A 19,807-nucleotide genomic window follows, 5' to 3' on the forward strand; every position below is an offset into this window, starting at 1 on the left:
TGTGTAGCAATTTTAAAGTTACTGTGCAACTGGAGATGATAAAATCATGATATAATATTGTCGTGTCTATTGTTAACATTTCATCTTGCACCACCTCCTCTGGAGCAGAATTGTGATGTCTGTCTCACTTCAATGATGTAAAAGTCTAATGTAACCCAACATGACCATTCAGACTGAGGTCGCTTTAAAAAAAGACTTTGGACCAATTTAGAACCAACAAAAGCTTCGCTTAAATAAATTTTATTTAATATGGTTGAAATATGTGCCAATACAGAAACTTACAGAGAAGGCGGACAGTCAGTAATATCAGAGAACCAATATTTCTCCTCACTGTTGAAAACTTTGTGTTTTTAACATGACAAAAACTTATATAACAGGGAAGACGACACGGACGTGATGTCCTCTTGTAAGCTGACAGAGAAGTAAAAAGATCACTTTTAGAACAGGCGTAAAACAAAAAATAAAACAAAATCGTACAAATAATAGAGAAGTTTCAGGACTTGTTGAGTCAATATTTTAACACCAGATTCTAAATTTAACACTAGTTGTTTACTTTACCAAGTCTGTAAGGAACCTGGATGTTAAAAGATGTGTTAGAACATAGTGAAATGCTGAGAAGATATTCTATTTATGAATACTGAAAAAATCCACAATATAGGATTTAATTTTTTTCCCCATCAGGCCAGAGTGATGAAAGTAAATGACATCATGGACAGAAAAGTAACAGGTTGGGTTTCATTTGCAGCTTTCTGAGGCAAATAGTGGATTCTCCAAACAGGTTAATGTGGGGGAGAATTTTCCATACTCCCCCTCTGCTGTAACGCAACAAGCAGCGATTATCTTACCATAAAATGTGATTTACTAAAACAGTTTATAGAAAGGGATCACATCTCCTCCAATCAGTCTTTAAATTCTGAGCCAGTTGGAGGAGTTATAAACGCTCTCCTTTCAACATCGGAAGCAGATGAATTTCATGTGTAGATCAAGATTCTCCAAACTCAGTTTTACAAATTCTGATACCATCTATTTATTTCATTCAATTAATGTTTATAGGCCAATATTTATTATGCATAAAATTACAAAAACAGACTCCTCTTAATTACAAAGAACATTCAGAGTGCAGATGAATTAAACCACTGGCTGGTCTTCTCCAGAACATGATGACATCTTCATTGGTTCTGGATGTTTCTGGAGCTGCTCGACCACTTTCAGCTCATTTTTAACACACCAAATGTGGAACTACATCCTTCAACGCCACAAGTTAAGGAGATCTGGATAATTTAACACCACTGCTCAAATCTTATTGTTCACACACTATGTCTGTGTGTGTGTATGCAGTGCAGACTCATTAACATGTAGTTGGATCTAAAACACATCTTATTTTAACACAGCTGCTGAGTGATCTATCAAGTCTGGAAATAAGAAGCAAAACAGAAGAAGAAAGAAAAAAGAAAGAAAGAAGAAAAAGAGAAAGAAATTGCTGTAGTCTTTTCATTTCCCTGAATTACTAATGATATAATGGGGCTCACGTTTGATTCCTCTACAGATGAGACATATTACGTTTGGAGGACTTAGTTAAATGCTGATATTTAAACTGTGTGTTTTCATAATTACAAATAATACAAAAGTATGTAACTGAATGAATAACTGCTGCTTTTTCTGTGTGATTCACTCTGTATACATCATGCTGCTACACTGTGAATTTACGAAGGAAAAAGGGCATTAAACTGCACTTGTGTGCTGCACACAAAGACTTCTTCCAAGGAATTTTGCTTTGCCCTTTAACATTAATGAGAAGTCTGTGTAATTCATCATTTGGCTCCTCTTTGGCGATGCCTGCACTAATGTTTTGCCTTTATAATACATCACTGATTTCTTTAGCTATTCCAATAAAATTCCCCCACTTATATACAGTGCATGACTTCTCTTTCTAGTGTGGAGACTTTTTGGTAACAAAGTGATAAAAAAAACAAAAAAAACACAAGAAAACATCAAGAGATGTTTTCATAATGTAGGGTTTAGCTCTAATCTGTTTAGTTTTTTCCTCTTTCTTTAGTTTCTAAAAACAGAAACAGCTGCTTCATGTAAGAGGACGATTCACAGACATCTCCAGTCAGACATCAACCGTCCATTCAGTGGTTTTTAACATTAGGCATGTCAAAAGATGTGCAACCAAGTTATAAACAGGTTTAAAGAGAAATAAAGCTTGGTTTCCATCAAGTGTGAAACATCCTTTTTAGCTCATTGAGCTTAAGAATGAAGAGAATGTGTTATTTTATTCTTTTCACTGGGGTTTGCTTCTGGCTCTCAAGGCCAATTAATAGCTTTCACGCCTGCATATGCAGGCTGAGACTTTAACTTGGCACACCTGGCTCAATTTATCAAGGCAGCCTGAAACTTCAATGCATTTCATATTTAAAAGGATGATGGCAGAAAAAGAAGAAAAAACTTGGGCAGGTGATGAAAAAGCATGAACGGGCCCTCAATCTCAATTCTCCCTAATGACTGGACACATTCTTTCTGTTCTGGCCCAGATGCAGAAAATAAAAAGATTTTTGGGGGACATCTTTCTTGTACAGTGACAAATTAAACTTTCGGAGGTAATAACTTGCACCACTGGAAAAAACAGGCACAGGAGAAGGGCAGTTACTCACAGGAAAAAACCTTGACATTCACTACACTGCTGTCATCTGTAAAGCACAAGATGGTCATTTGATTCCATCACAGAAGCAGAGCACGACCCGGACTCGGTTTTACAGTCTTCTTTAAGCTTTGCTGTTGTCTCTGATGCTCATTGGATAATTTATCTCCCTTCAGACTGTGAGGCTCACAGTATTTCAGGACTATCCAGAAAAACTTGTTGGAGGCATCTGAAGCAGGAGATGCATGCTAAAAAACAACAAACTCAGTCTGGTCTGTGCACTGTTAGAACTGGGAGATTAATACTCTCAGGAGGTGTAGGCGCCTTCACGCCGCGGCACACAATTATTTAATAAAGAAATACTCACATAAAATATGTAACAACTAGTGATTTATGTCCATGTACATGAAGTCACCTGTAGACTTCGTATGGATGTATTTGACTCTGAAGTCTTTGATGAGTGTTCAAAGTCTGGAGTCAATTGTCCGGGTCCATTGGGGTTGAAAGGCAGGAGGACATGACTAAGTCTGCTGGGCTCGTCTGTCCTCCAGACTACGACAAACCCACATGGACACCACCTCTGCATTTCCATCGTTGAACTGGATGATGAAGGAATGATCCTGCAAATACGAAAACACAAGTGGTCAAAGACATCTGTTAAAAAAAACAAATAAATGTGCCTGTAACAACAAAATGTGACTTTTTAAATGTTTTGTTTGATTAATAAAAACACTAAAGAGTTAAATAAAAAGCAAAACTAAAAAAGTTTCTCAGTGAAATATTTTTTTCTGAACTATAAATGTGTTTAATGAATAAAAAAATGGCCTTTAATTTCTTTTTAAAGTCTTTTGAGGTTTCAGTTTTCCTCATATTTCAATACATATCAATTCCAATTAGTCTTGCTCCTTTTACAACCATCACAATAGCTGTTATGTAATAAAAAGAAACATAAATGGCAGTAAAATTACAAGTAATGAGCTTATACATAAAAACAGAGAAAATTCAAACAGCTATCAATGTGTTTTGTTCCCTTTTATAATATTACTTGTGCTATCAGACAGATTGGAGCCACAAAAAATAATTGTACCTTATGTGAAGTGTACAGATAAGAACTATTATTTCTAAATCAAAAGTCACAAAATGGTGATAAAATACAAATAAACTGGAGCATCATTAAACCCTGTTAAATATTAATGTTTAAAAGATTTGAGATGACATCTAGAAAGGACGATCTACAGTCTGATGATCTACATGAGTTATAAAAAGATGTAAGATGAGCTTCGGAATAAAAGCTTCTTGTCATTCTGAACATTTACAGAGCCATTCAGCTGATAAACAGAAAGAAAAAAAAAGTTAATTTGAGCCAATAAATCTAAATATTTATTTTCCTCGTGTGATTAGCGGCTCTTAAACTCTGTTAGATGCTGAAAGCGTTCACTTGACTGAAACAGAGATGTCACATTCGATAGCTCCGATAGCTGTCTCAGTCACCAGCCTCGTCTGAACGACCTTCCCGACCACAACCAGGGGGTCACGGGGATTACAGGGGTCATGAGGTGAGTGGGGAGGACATTGTAAACGAGACAAATCAACTCAGGCCAAGCAGAAATTTGATTTGAGGCGTCTCGGTGTCCAATTAGGTAAACAGCACTCTGGCGAGGCTGTTTAAATGAAGTTGTCAACACTGATTTCAGCAGTATCTGTCCAACATCAGGCCGTCTGTTGTACACAGTCTGTAGATTTGTAGAGATCGATGTTCCTCGCTTAGATTTGGACCAAACACTTTTACTTGGTTATTCTATGACAATTAAAACTCTAGGAATAAATTGTCCACTATGACATGAAGGTTCATATCAACGCTGAGGTATATTGGTGGTGGTGTGTAAGTGAACCAATAAACAAAGAAACATCTAAGAGGAAATGTTAAATATATGTTAGGAATAATGTAAAAACACTTCACTGCTGATTGGGAGGACTCTGACCAGTCAGACCACCTCTCTGGTTCAAACTAAAATATCTGTGCATCCCAGGTTCATGTGATACTTTGCAAAAACATTTATAATATCCAGAGGATGAAGCGGGCTGAATTAGGGGGTCTCTTTATTTGTCTCCAATACTACTGGAAGGTTGGAATTTGTGCTAAATTATGTAAAAAATGAGACATCGGCTGGGCTATATATTGTTTTAGCATTCACAATTTGATGTACATTTATTATGCAAGATCAACACTTCAGGACAAAAATATCAAGAAGGGTAAGTTCATTTCAACACATTGCGATTAAACTGCTTTTCTAAGTGATGATAAAGAAAAAAGCATAATGAACCAACATATAAGAGTTCCCAGATGCACAAAAGCGTAATCATATGTAAACATGCAATTCTGTGCTCCGTAAAACATGTGAGGAATAGGAGAAAAATCTGGCTGCAGAGGGAAAAAACAGACAGAAAAGGTCTGTGTAAATGAACGACAACAAAGCCTCCCATTAAAGCAAATTAATTTCTCCCAGACTGAGAAGAGTTTCCACCTCCCTCACCTAAAGACAGGATATGGGTGGTTGTACTGTCTCTCTGCATCACTCCAGTCAAGTGATTTTTACCCAGTATGGCCCCATGTCTGCAGCCGTCTCCCTCCTTGATTGGCTGGACAATAAGACAGGTCTATGGTTCTGGTGTAAGCCATCTTCGTTCAGTGATATTCTGTGCATTGCTTCCACCAACACTGCTCACAGAGCAGCAATAAGAAAGTAAACAGATTTACATTTGGATAAAGGAGTAGTATTAACAGGCTCTAGGCCGGAGGCAAAGAGGGGCTTCCTTTCTAGTGTTTTGTGGGTTGAAGCCAGTTTTTTTATTATATTTTTAATTTTCAGTGCAAGTGTACTGCTGAAGAAAATCATCCCAATCATTCCAGAGTGATAAGTCATTCATGCCAGCTCATGAAATTCCTCCATTTCTAAATTCTGCAAATATCACAGAAAAATATATTTTGATGTCCCTTTTTTCTATACTGTGCAGAGTTAATAAAGACTTCAGTCACCATATGAAAAATATTTACACTTTCTACAATACTGTTGTGTATAAATGCTATGTAAACTTCATAAAATGAGAACATAATGACGTCTATAGTCTTATTATCTAAAACCTGAAGATACTGGCCAGAAAAATCAGACTTATTTTTTGTAAACTTGAACCTTTGTGTAAGACATTTACAATTATTTACTGTGATTTGCAGGGCTGTAAAGGGTTTTCCATACTAATACAAATTTGTTGTTTGGAGTAAATACAAACAATATTGTCCAAATCACTGCTTCCTAACACGAAGGACTTTATGACAATGTAGATTACAAGGTTAACTACACCTCGGACATAAAATGGGCTGCTGACATACTGAAAGCTGGAAATGACCGGGATAATTCTACAACTTTTTTTAATCTTGTGTGGAAACTCTCCTTGTCCTTGACACCAGATGGGACAGACCCAGTATCTAGTTTTTCTTTTTCTTCTATGGAAGCTAAAATTCAATCCTGACAGTGTTGCAGCCTTGTAGTACAGATATCTGCAACAGACTGATTTATAGAAATGATTGGATGCCGTGTGCATACTTTCTATACATAATTATTTTTGTTATACAATAGATTTTAAAAAGATTTGGGCTAAATTTTGATTTCTTTTCTTGGTCCTTCTTCATTCTGAAAATGGAAGGTGTCCTTTCTCTAGTGGGAGGAATTGGACTGTGGGGTGCAAGGTCAGTCAATAACCAACACTCAAATCTTTTGAAGATTAAATCCAGATCTCCTAATAACAACATCACTAATTTGATTCCACTTGAAAGAAGAGGTGACTCCAAGGTGAGCCATGTTTATTTCAGCTGTTTCTTCTGAGGTCGTTAAAAACCCCCGAGCCACAAACAAACTCGTGCAGACTCTGTAAGATTAGTAACAAAGTAGGACGCACTGATCCACTTTGAGCCTGGTCCTGAGAGCCTTCTTTACTATTTTGGAAACACAGGAAAACACGCAAAACTGAAATAAGTTTAAAATTAAATCCCATTCATTCAAACAGTGGGAAAGTTTCTGTTTAGTGTATGTCACTATTATTTTATTTTTATTTCAAACTTATTTTCCCCGTTTTCTTTCTGTCCTCATCCGTGGAAGCGAATAATTGAATCTGGACAGTTTTAACACGTTAAAGGAAACGGTGACACATTCCTGTGTGCTCTAATTGTGCACAAACTGCAGGGATTGCTAAGGACTGAAGGGGATCCCCATCAATCCTGTTGTCCTTCTAATGGGCAGCTGGGGTTAACACAGTCTGAGGTTAATTACTCTCATATCACTGCGAGCATGTGTGTGTGTGTGTGTCAGTATAAGACGGGTGGCGTGGATGCTCCTGGGTGCCCCTATGTCCTGGACACCCATCTCATCAATCATTCTTCTTTGCCTCAGTAGAGTAGGAGTCATACAAAAATAAAGTAGGAAGTCCTCAGTGATGGTTTTAAAATCAAGCTACATCACCTCTGCTCCAGAAATTAACCGACAGGCCACAGACATCTGCTGCAGTTTGACCTGCATAAAGGTGCTTGTCATATTACACACACAGACAGCGGGTTTGCATTGTATGGCGGCGGTGGTGCGGAATGGTGGATCAGTCAATGGTTCAATTCACGTGTCCAGATTTTGAATCTTTAATGTTGTAATCTGGGAAATGTGCTCCACATACACATGAAAAAGCATGGTAATAATAAATATGTATGCAAATTAGTATATGTGAATTTTACTTCAGTGTTTCGTGGTCAACAAGACTAGAAAAGTGCTTCACGAAAGCTAAACTACCAATGTTGGTCCCTCCTAACGAATGTAGTTTACAGCAGGGACAACGGGCAAGTTGAAACAGCAAGCATCTTAATTTCTCTCCACATATACCATCACACAACATACACTGCATTTATCACAAAAAATAAGTGTGACATAAAAATTAACCAAAGAAAGTGTACAAGAGAAGAAGCAGACTGTGCAGGGAGCAAAAACACCCCCTTGTTAGATCCTGTTGCCATTAAAAGCTCTAGGTGCTAGGTGTAAAGGGACCATATAAGTGTAGACCAGTTTGAAGAATCAGGAAGGAATTCTGATGGGAAGCTGAGGTAGGACCAATGGCGCAAATGTTTGGAATCTAAAATAACTAAAACCTAAAAAAGTAAAAAAGGTAAACAGTTCGATACAACGCTACACGGTGAATTTAATTTTACAGTATCCCTTTTGAATCATGCAGTTTGCACTGTCACTATTTTCTGAACTAAACAAAGTCATGTTGTCTCGTTACGCTGCTAGCTGTCGAGAAATGTGAAGCCCAAATGCTTCACATTATTTTTTGATCTTTGCAAAAGTAATGTCAAGCAGCAAGCTGTCCAACAATTCAGCTGATCAGTGGTAGGATATGCTGGGCAGCCACTGTGCATGCAATGCCATGAAACAGCATGGTTGTGAAAATGGAGACGAAATAAACAAATGCTTACTGTGGTGATGAAGTTAAAAAATCCCTGCATCAACTCAAATGGCTATGAAATTTTTGTTATTTGAGATGTTTGAGAAGGTGAAAGTTCGATTTTCTATCTTCCCAATCTGACTAGTTCAAGCTTAATTCCCCATCTCTATGATGAGAGCATTGCAGGTGAAAAACTGACTTCTCCTAATTACGTCACAAACAAACAAAAACGATCCAACCTAAACTCTTTGCAATGAAGAGAAGTGAAACATCTGTTTTGAAATAGAAATATTTTCACACCTTACACTGCCTTATTTATTATGCCTTTATTTATATCTATTATCTATATCTTATATCTATTATATCTATTTTTCATATCAAATATTTTACGTTTTCTTTGTTTATCCTTACACAGTAATCCACATAATGGAAAAATATCATGTACAACCGCTTTGTTTTCTCTTACACCCATTATCCTCTAATAATTAAATAACTTGTGAACTGAATTAAGCATGAAACCTGTAAGTGAAGAGTTACACGGATAGAGTAAATAACTATTCTTCAGTATAGGTCACTGAAGTTGCTTGACTTTCTGTGTTGGACAGAGGTGAGATTGGAGAAGGACTCATTTAAAAGTTACATTAATCACCGTCTTGCCATACCAAACTGGGATAATCACCTACAACTGCTCTGCTCAAACAGAAACGGCCTAAACCCAGGGGAAATTCTACCTAACACTTTAATTGTTTGAAGCCTTTGAAGGGTCTGTTTAATCCAAGATTAATTTATGCGATTTTAAATAACTCTATGTATGATTAATACGTTGAGAAGAAATTAAAAAGGAGTTTGAGGCAATTATAACAAGGGACTGGTCATCACCTCATTAGAATAAGGTTGGAGGAAACTGTGTGTGTGTGTGTGTGTGTGTGTGAAAGACTGAGAGAAGGTGAAGAGGTATATAGAATAACTAGGTCTTTACAGATTTGCATGCTAATCACTAGCTCCCACTGGAAACTGGCTGACATTTGGTTGGTGTGCGAGTGGGTGCAAACTCTGACCAGCTTTGGTGGGCAGGGGATGTGGAGAAACTCCTCTTCAGTAAATCAAGAGCAGTGACATTAAAAGCACTTTTATTCTCACAGTTTAGTTTCAGAAACAAAAAGTAGCTGGGATTCAGTCTCAAAGCTTGTAAACTTTTAGCCTGAGCCTCATAAAACAGAGGAAAGATGAGCCGAGTGGTAGCGTAAACTAAGATAGGTCACTAACAGGTGGTAAATAGGTATTTAGTGTATGTTGAACGGTAAGCATAAGGTAAAGAGGACTAATTAGTCTGACTAAAAAGAATTTAAACACAATAGTTCAACTAAAATCACGAGAACTAAAGTTTCCAAAACTAAACTAAAACACCCAGATGATGTGGTTGGTGATTCTAATCACTCTTGCATACACATTCAACTTAATTCAAATATATGTGCTCCACACAAAAATCCAAATCTCCATTTTTTTGTAAAACCAATTAAGCATAACCCAATGAAGTCACTGCCATGCACATATTTTTCTGTTTCTGCCAGAAGGCTTAACAAACTGTGATTACATGTTAATAACATGAGTATTGTTCTGCTCCGATAAAATCCTGATTAATTAACTGCAGTGGCAGCTCAGAAAAATCAGCTACAAGTTTAGTTAGTTTCAGGAGTTCTGCTAATTTTGTTGTATGTAAACTCCCTTAAAGACAATGTCTGTGCAGGCAAGTCAGGTATATTTACACGATCTCCTATAGAGAAAGTTAGAGCAGAATGTCAACATTGTTTTCTCAAACAGTCTACAGCATTGCAGTTGGATGTAAACTGGACAATAACTCAATTCCCCATCCCTTCCTTGTATAATGGGGAGGGAACAGTGGTCCAAGTAAAAGTTCAGACTGAGATATAACTGCAGTTTGACCAAACTAATATTAACAGTGCTAAGTCTCAACTAGGCAAAAGTGGGAGAAAGGAGAAAAAATACTACATAATTACCATCTAAACCTCAACAAAAACCTAAAATCAAGGTTGTTTGTTGTAGAGCAAGTGAATAAATTGTTGGGGGTTTGTTCTTTATGAATTAAACACAATCTTGATTTATGTGCAATTCTGACTTTAGCAAGACATGAGCTGCTCAACACTGTAGTCCTAGTATGTGTAAATGGGTTTACACAGATGAGGACCCATGGGTGAAATGCAAAAACATTTGGCAGGGAAGGTGCTGACAGAAAAGTTTAGGGAGGAGGAGACACCAGCGATTTTTCACAAGTCTTCAAAGAGGCGCAACGATATGTAGGCATGCACGTGAAAATCCTTTTCACACATGTATCCATGTCAGCAATGACATGCGTATTCCTCAGAGATGAAAACAGCTTTCAAAGTTTTAAGAACCATGATAACTACAACTCATGAAAGACACTACCCACTACCAAAGATAAATAAATGAAAACAAGTAATGCATGGATGATTAAATGTTATTTGGTCTGTATTTATGCAGAAGAGTCAGTGACACCTTTTCCTCTTATTATAAAAGATCATCCTCAGGGAAAATATACACTTTAAAAAGCAACTTGACACATATGAAAAAGTAGTATGTATGTTAATAATGTGTACCAATTTTATCTTAAGAGTCAAGCTCTGGATTTTATGGTTCTTTCTTAAACTAAGCAGATTCTATGTTGTGCAGGCTTAGAATTTGGAAACATGAAAATCACAGCATTTTAGTTGGGCTGGCTGGTCTTCATAACCCTAACCCATCCCCTGATACAAGAAGTTCTTTGCTCTGGCCCAAGAAAGAAAAGGTTTGTTTATTTTCTATGGTGGACCTGGTGTTTTGGGGATTGAAAGAGAAAGAAGTGATTGAGGTAAGTTAATCGCTTTTGGTGTTAAAAAAAAACAAAAAAAAAACAAAAAAAAAAAACAAAAAAAAAAAAAAAAAAACACACACACACACACAAAAGAAAACAAAACCAACAACAAAAATAAACAAAAACATAATCTTAATACATATTAACTAGGTAAGTCTGCTGGGGCCTCTTGGCCAGGTCATGTTTGCAAATGAGAACTGGTTCTCAAACATTTTTTTACCTGGTTAAATAAAGGTTAAATAAAAATAAATAAAAAAGGTAAGCATAGGCAGTTACATATATACACTGCTTTTGACCAATTACACTGTAATTGGTCAAAACTTGATTACCATTCTGGTTTTAATCAGTGTGTGCGTGTGCGGATGTGTGATTGTGTAAATCAAAACTAGATTTGGGGAGTCAGACACAAGAGGGGTTTTCTTTTGTGAAAAAACCGAGGGGCTCATCTGGTGTCTGTGGGGTTGAAAGGGACTATGAAATCTGTGTGCATGTGTATGTGTGTACCCCTTTGAATAGACAAGCAGAATAGGAGGGCTGCATTGACAAGGGTGCTAAAAGGCTGTGTGAAGGCTGCTGGCTGGGGAATGAGGGACGATGAGGGAGTGGGACATGGTGGGGGGGTAGGAGAAAAGAAGTGTCCATCAAACCAGAAACAAAAAGCTTAAGGGTTTAATGATGTTTTCTTTCCTTATTCTTAAACACCAAAAACAAACTGTAATGTTAGTTCTATAAATAAATAAACAAACATTTTCTTGCCTTAAAGCTTGACAACTAAGCCATTAGGTGATGTATAGACACTAGAGGGGTAAGGAGAAAGAGCTTGCTCAGAACTAAAAACAAGAAACCTCAGACAGAACAGGTCATCACCAAATACCAGCAGCACAGGTCCTGGGAGAGGGCCAATGGAAAGTATCCTCAACTAGCCAACGTCATCAGCTTATGATGACAGGATAAGGTGTCTACAATAAAAGATGCATTAGGATAAGGAGGGGATAATGGCTCATCATGCAATTCTTTACAAAAGAAGACAAACCTTTTTCTCATAGGCGAAACACTCTGCTTAACACTCAGATTTTTCTTTTTGACTGAAACTCAAGAAAATGACAGTCAATTAAATGGCCCTGCAGTATTTTTTATTTGTACACAATACAACTATAAGTCAAAGATTTACAGCCTGTAGATATCTTAGTAGTAGATATCTTAACTGGACCAAACTGTTAATTATAGATACAAAGAACAAGGCTGGACTTTTTGGAAAGGTATGCTGTCCCATTCTTGTCTTATTTAGGACTCGAGCTGGTCAAAAGCTGCAAATAGTCTGTTGTATTTTGTGGAATGTGTTCTATGATTTCAGTTGGTTTAAGGTCTTTTCACACTGAGTAACATTAGTCTGAAATCGCTCAACAATTTGTTGACGCAATTTTTACAGGTTGCTGAACCTCTGTCCATCCTTATTTCTGAGAGACTCTGCCTCTTTAATGTGCTCTTTTTTTATTCCCAGTCATCTGCTGCTAATTAATCTGATTAGTTGCATCATGCTCCTGCAGATGTTTCTTTGATTTATCACTGACTTTTCCAGTCTTTTGCTGCTCCGGTCTCAATATATTTTTTAAATGTGTTGTTACTATAAAATCTAAGGTGAACAACTATTATTCAATAGTAAAAGGTCTCACTTTCAAAACAAATGCACCCTGTTTTTATTTACATATGCTGTTAAAATATCAACCTTTTTGGAACTGGTGTAGTATGAACCTAATAAAGAAGTGCTGCTTTCATTGTTTGCCATTGCTGGGCATAGTATAGCTGAACTAAAGAAAATAGAAATATTAAGATCATTAGCAAAGAACCAGTAAAGGTAGCTTCAACAGAAATAATGAAGCTACAGGAATGCAATCACACTGTACTCTTTTAAAGAACATTTAAAAAGGATAAATTTATAGTAACAATAATAATGTCAATAAAAGCTGCTAACAGTTATTCAAGAAGCCACGTGCTCAAACCTGATGAGCGAATTAAAACTACTAGCTGGGTGTGTACTGTCACAAAGCAGCATTATTTGTTCAGTGTCTACATCATTGTGCAATTTCCAGGATTACTTTCCATGGATAAAGTGAGAGCAAATGGTGGCAGATTCTCTGTAGCAGTGAGGGGGGACAAGGGGGGAGCAGTAGCTAGGTGCATTAACATACAGATAGAATAGGTAAAGAGTTTTAATGTACTCAGGAGGCTTGAGGAATGGAGAGGTAGAATGAGCGGTGGGGAGGATGGGGGCAATGAAGACGAGAAGAGAGAAAGACAATCAGCAGGTTGGTGCCACAAAGGCAGGCATCCATGACCTTATATCTCTGTTCATCATGTAGAGAAAGAAATGAAAGGCCTACAGGATGAAAAAAATGTGCAAAGTAAAGACAAGCAGGATGGAGAGACAAAGAGAAGGAGTCAAAAATAGAAAGAACAGTGAAAATTTAAAAAGAACTCAGGGATGACAATGAATATGAAAGAAGTAGGACATTATAAGAATATGGAAGAGAGCTGGGAAAAAAAGACGAGAACAGAGATGAACACGCCACTATCAGACCTACTATGACCTGACCCAAAGCATCTGTAAACTAGAACAGAAGAAAATCAATACTGGAGAAAGAAACAGTAACAGATGCCAGAATATCACAACTTTACTCAAGCAGCTGTTCTGCAATAAAAAAGAAAAATAATAAATTACTAGGGCCAATAAATGCTTTTTCGTATCTCAGTAGGACTGATGTTTCATCATTGTACTGATGTTTACTGATGTCCTAGCTATGCACTTAATGGTCTTTTTTCATTCCACTCATTTACTTATATGGTTTATTCATATCTTCTAAATATCTATATTTACCTGTGTAATAACACTTCACTACTGCACATCGAACTAGGTGAGGCTGTGTATATAAAGGGTTAGGGGTTAGGCTAGGGTTTCTTTCTTTTTCTGTTACTATTATTTACTATTTATTGTACATACAGTTTTTTGTGTCTGCATTTTTTTGTCTATTGTTTAATGTAATTTTACTTCGTGTTTGAGCTGCTGCAATTTCCCCACCGTGGGTTCATAAAGGATCTTATCTTATCTTAAGAAATTAATCCCAAGTAAAAAGCAAGTCTCATTACTTGTCAAAAATGGGCTGTTTGTGGGTGAAAGACTTAAGATTGATGACAAGTTAGGTAACACTACACAGTCACTGCAGGCATGGTTTGGGTTCCCAATTCATTCTTTATTAATGTCTTAGCTGAACCCTCCTTCACAGAGCACATTAACCTTTATCCACCTTTTATTTCAGGTTTGCAATAAACAGCTATATTTTTTTCCTATATTGATCTTTTTTATATTAGAAGCTGTTTTAACATATGCTTAAGGTGGGATTTCAAAGTAAAAATATCTGTTTTGATTTTTTTTTTATAAAGAAAATATTTTTAAGACTCATTGTTAATCACAAAACATATCGTATGTTGAATACATTTCCCTTTCAGACACCAAAACTACAAAGCTAAAGTATTGAAAATCCAGGCAATACTGGCTTTGTTGGGAAGTCCTGACCTTTCTGCACTACTAGTGCTCGTACACACATGCTTGGCCCTCTTCTCTTTTCACTGTACACCTCCTCACTCGGTGCAGTCATTCACTCTCATGGTTTCTCCTACCACTGCTATGCAGATGACACTCAGCTTTTCCTTTCTTTCCCACCTGACGACACCACTGTCTCAATGCGAATATCAGCTGCCTTGCTGATATCTCTGCATGGATGAAGGATCGCCACCTTCAGCTAAATCTGCCCAAGACCGAGCTTATTGTCTTTCCAGCCAATCCTTCCTTACCGCCACAGGTAAGCGTGCAGCTTCACTCTATCACGCTTGTGCCTACATCTTCAACCAGGAATCTTGGTGTCATGGTAGACAACCAGCTGACCTTTAAGGACCGTTTTGCCTCGATTGCTCGATCTTGCGGATTTGCTCTCTACAACATCAGGAGGATCAGACCCTACCTGACTGAACACACAACACAGCTCTTAGTCCAGGCTCTGGTCATTTCTCGCATTGCCTACTGCAACTCCTTACTGGCTGGCCTGCCTACATGCTCAGTTAAACCTCTGCAGATGATCCAGAACGCAGCAGCACGTCTGGTCTTCAACCAGCCCAAAAGAGCTCATGTCACTCCGTTGCTAATCGCTCTCCACTGGCTTCCAGCTGCAGCGTGCATCAAATTCAAAGTTCTGCTTCTGGCTTACAAAACAATAACCCAAACGGCTCCTGTCTACCTTCACTCCTTAATCCAGAGCTACACTCCCTCTCGACAGATACGCTCTGCCAGTGAAAAATGCCTAGTGCTCCCAACACAACGTGGCGCAAAATCAGTAGCTAGACTCTTCTCCTCTGTTGTCCCCCAACGGTGGAACGATCAACCAAACTCCGTCCGAACCACAGAGTCCTTATTCACTTTTCAAAAGCAAACTAAAGACTCAGTTGTTTAAGGAGCATTTCCACACTTAGCTTAACTCTTCAACTCAACAGAATGAGTTAGAAAGATTTGTCCAGCTCTTTGGCTCAACCAAGTACTAAATAAGCTGTATGCACTTATGCCCAAGATGATATTGTGTGATGAAATCATGATTTAAACAAAATGACTTACAAAAAACTACTTAAAATATATATATATATATATATATGCACTGCCTCTAGCACTACATGACAGCACCTGGGTCCAACTAGACTCAAAGCAGTCTGACTACCACTTAATTATGCTGTCCTATCTTGTTTGAATTCTTGCTTGTGTTGTTCTTACTCTCAAATGTAAGTCGCTTTGGATAAAAGCGTCTGCTAAATGACTGTAGAATAGAATAGAATAGAACACATGCATGTTTATAGATACTAAGAAGATGACTCATTTATAAGGTGATAATGCAAATCTGATAATAATAGTAGTGGTCAGGCACTATCTTAAAAGTTGTTTGTGTGCGCCAAACCAGCAGCTGACTTTGTTTCTAGAGTTTTATTTTTATCCCTTTAATTAAAAGCACCAGTCTGGTAAAGACAATCTGTTTAATTTAAAAGCTTAATCAGCTTGTAAGAAAGCATCGACATGTGTCTGTTTAAGGAGGATGCCACGCAGAAAACCTCGGATGAGAAGAATTTAACACCAATAAGCAGCACTGGATAAACTGGTTTACAGAATGCCCCGAATCAAGTAGGTTAATAACTTTGGGGATAACGTGCCTATTCAACTGGAGAGGTCTATCAATTAGGCTACAGATATGTGGTGTAACCCCTGTTCCTTTAAGTATTTTAAATGGAAGCTGTGTTCCAATTAAGAGGAATGTTTTAATCTAAATTGAAAACAAGCAGATCTCCTACTTTTTATGGTGGCCTGAAATCCCTGTTCGACCACAGTCTTCCTTTACTCCTCTTTTCTAGTGTGAGATTGAGAACATATAATCTGTTAGCAGCTCTGCATTTACACCCTTCAGCTGTCTGTCCCCAAAAACACTAACCTTCAGCACTCATCTCTCTGTGGACCAAAATGTCGCTGTCCTTGGTCCTAACACAGAATCCTGAGTGTGTTGCAACTCTTAAAAGCGAGTCTGTGTAAACAGCTGATCTTGTGCGCTAATGCTAGATGTGAGAAAATCCTTAGGTCCACACTGGGGCGAGGCACATGGCTCAGCTTGTGTAACTGTCAGACACAACAGAGAGAGCTGAAACTTGAAATCACTGCTCTTATTTATAACACTATCTCACCAGAGTCCGACAGCAGAGTCTTTGACTTTGGCATTTGAATGTTATTCAACTCGCTGATGTTTGAAGTTAACTACCATAATCTCCACCAGCAAGCCTTACTGTACATCCTGTAAAGATGATACAACAGATACTAAAGGCCTAATCAAATGGTTATACACGTTTAACATATCAGAAGTTCGAAACTTCAGTTTTACTTTTTTAAATTAGATCTTCAATCAATTTAAGTTAACGCTAAAGTTCAGCTTTTGAATCAAACAGTATTACCAAGTTATCAAAGTCATCTTATAACATTATTTTGTTTTCAGTGCTGCTTTAACCTCACAATCTACTCAAAATGTTTAAACTTTACTTCATCAAGGACAGAATCATTAATGCAATCTTGGGGAAAAGAAAATTACTTTGTGACGCTGCCATGTGACTCCTTAAGATGAGCGTTGAAAGAAAAATGTGGATGGATTGTTGGATGATACGAGTTATTTCCAGTTTGCTTAGAGATACGTACATTTTCTTTTCGGTTTTTGCCACTTTTATTCAAAGTGATGAACAACATGATTTTCAGAGGGGATGATAGGAGCTGAAACTATCAAAACTACATTGTGTGGATTAAATGAGTAACAATAATATTCTTCAATGCTTAAAAAATAAAACCAAATCTATTGCAATCAGTTCTCAGACATTAAATGATTTACATCTGCTTAACTGGGAAAAATAATAATGACAAAACAATGCAGTACTGTATCTAGCTTACAAATAGACATAACCTTACAAGTCAACTTTCAGAATTTTAAGAACCAATTGGAAGGATGCTGAAATAATAAAGAGCTCAGCTTTGTTTGTTGCAAGCACAAAAGGCACACAAGCACACACACACAAACACTGAACTAACTCAGATTTATTATCATGATTTCCTTTGTCAGTTAGAAAATAAAAAAAATCCCAAGGTTATGAAACTTAATTTTGTAAACCAGAATGATTGAACTCTTCTGCAGCTAGGCGCGGTTCATTTGGGTTGGTTCCAAAGCAGTGAATCGAATGAATTACTCTTTAAGAGGGTCTCAATCCTACCTCAAGGTTTCTAGCCGACCTCTCTCTGACATTTTCATTGGTAGCAAAAAGTTCATTACTGTTGTTTCCATACAGCAATGCCAACTTTGAGGATCCTTGACCCAAAACACCTCAATCACTGAAGGAAATACAACTCCATATTCCAAAAGATACAGAGATAATAAAATTATGTTTAATTGAGTTCTTTTTTTAAATGAATGAAAACGAAAATCACCTGTACGCATTTATTCAAAACATATATTTTGTGAGCCATGGAAATGGGAGGCTTGGTTTAACTTACCATGAGGTTATTTGGTGCAGGTCTCTCCTTGGGGTTCCGCCGCATACTGAAAAAATAAAGAGAAAAAAAAATGTAAAAATTGAGATACAAGCAGTGTGTATGCAAGCGTTTCTCAAACTCTTTCAAAGTGTACAAGAGGTGCTTTTGTTCAAACTTGCTTTAGGTGAATGCCTTTATCAAAATAAGGGAGGACACTGGATACAAACCCTTACAGAAACTGAAAAAGAAGGCTGAATATCCTCAAAGTGAAGTTAATTTTGTCAAGATGATTAAGACGTTTTATGTGTGGGTCCTGATTTTCATTAGAACCACCTACATGGGAGACTGTGTGCAGTTAGTTGTGAAACTAGTAAATGTTTCTCAGTGAAAGGGCCATGACCATCCCAGAGAAGTCAGAATGGAGAGTAACCCTGCACCAAAAGCAGGGCAGAGCACCTGTGCCTCAGTCTGTCCTGAGAGAGAGGTGCCCTGTTTGAGTAAATACAGCAGCCAGGGGGGGATAAACAACAGCTGGCATGGCATTCTAGTGAGAGCTGAGCACACACATACATGCAGTGCTTCCATGGGGTTTGGGTTTATATGTACATGTTTGCTTAACTGTAAAGGTTACAAGTGGCTAATAAATCAAAGGCAAACAGAAAGTAAACAGTGCATTTGTCCTGATGCATTAGACAAACCAATCGCAAAAGAAAAGCGAATACAACCACAACGCATTAACATGCACTTGCACGTGCACTTTAGTTCCATTGTATCTTGATTCATGTACAATAATTTAGCTCATCTGTCAAATGCAGCTTGTGGTCTTTGCAATGTTTTGGTAGAGTCAAAGATGGTTGTCTGTGCCAAACATGTGAAGGCAGTAGAAACTAAAAATCAGAGAGGTGCAACACAGTCATAAGTTATCTTTCTGAAAACAAACCATTTAAACATGAATACGTGCATTACTCACCACTGTGTAATGAAGTGAACAAACTTCTCACTGAACTGTCCGACAGGAAGCACCGGAGGGTCCTGTGACGGCAAATAAAATAATTTTTATTTTGGATGATAACTGGTTGAGGAATTTTGACAAAACTGAAAATGACGCACATGAAAGATAATAGATGGTTAACATCAGCTTGGATTTGTTAAAACATAAATAGTTTAAACCAAGGTTAACCTAGCCAGAAACCCTTTAACACAGTTTTAAACTAAATTCTTCAGGCATCACATTTTACCAATTTAGAATAAAACACAACACACAAAGATCTGAGGCAGTCAATGCTACGAATACTTTCGGGGACATCACAGATATATCTCCCTACGGATCTTCTTCAGGAAGTTCTCCAGCTGCAGCTCAAACACTAGGTTAGTTTAGAGGCTGCTCTCGTTTGTAATGCTTCACCAAAAATGGAGGCAACTTTTTTTTTTATCTTCTCTAGAGACACTTATGGCAGCATTTGTTAACTTTTTGGAAAACGTTGGTGCTTCTGTTGGTCTCTAGCTGTTCTTGACTTCCTGGAGGAGACGTGAGTCCTACAAACGCAGGAGACAGGAGCATGCAGCGCTTTGAATCTTGTCCTGCTTTCATTTTGTCTTAGACACCATGGAAAACTCTTAGTTCAGTTGGTAAAACAGAAAATTCAGCCTCATATGAACAAATCCATGGTATTCCACGTTTTACAACCGATTCCATTTTTATTGC

The 19,807-nt window shown here is 37.5% G+C and overlaps 1 protein-coding gene across 1 annotated transcript in view; it reads right to left on the reverse strand.

The window, feature by feature from the left end:
- Positions 1-224: 224 nt before the first annotated feature.
- Positions 225-19,807, reverse strand: part of map2k5 (mitogen-activated protein kinase kinase 5) — a 60,075-nt gene continuing 40,492 nt past the window's right edge. The window contains exons 20-22 of the mRNA XM_042012478.1: positions 19,073-19,134; positions 18,124-18,169; positions 225-3,261 (exon numbers count right to left, since the gene is read on the reverse strand). Coding sequence (XP_041868412.1) covers positions 3,163-3,261; positions 18,124-18,169; positions 19,073-19,134 — 207 coding nt within the window. The 3' untranslated portion in view covers positions 225-3,162. The remainder of the gene's footprint in view (positions 3,262-18,123; positions 18,170-19,072; positions 19,135-19,807) is intronic.

This window comes from Melanotaenia boesemani, chromosome 1, assembly GCF_017639745.1.
Source record: "Melanotaenia boesemani isolate fMelBoe1 chromosome 1, fMelBoe1.pri, whole genome shotgun sequence".
Taxonomy (NCBI): Eukaryota; Metazoa; Chordata; class Actinopteri; order Atheriniformes; family Melanotaeniidae; genus Melanotaenia; species Melanotaenia boesemani.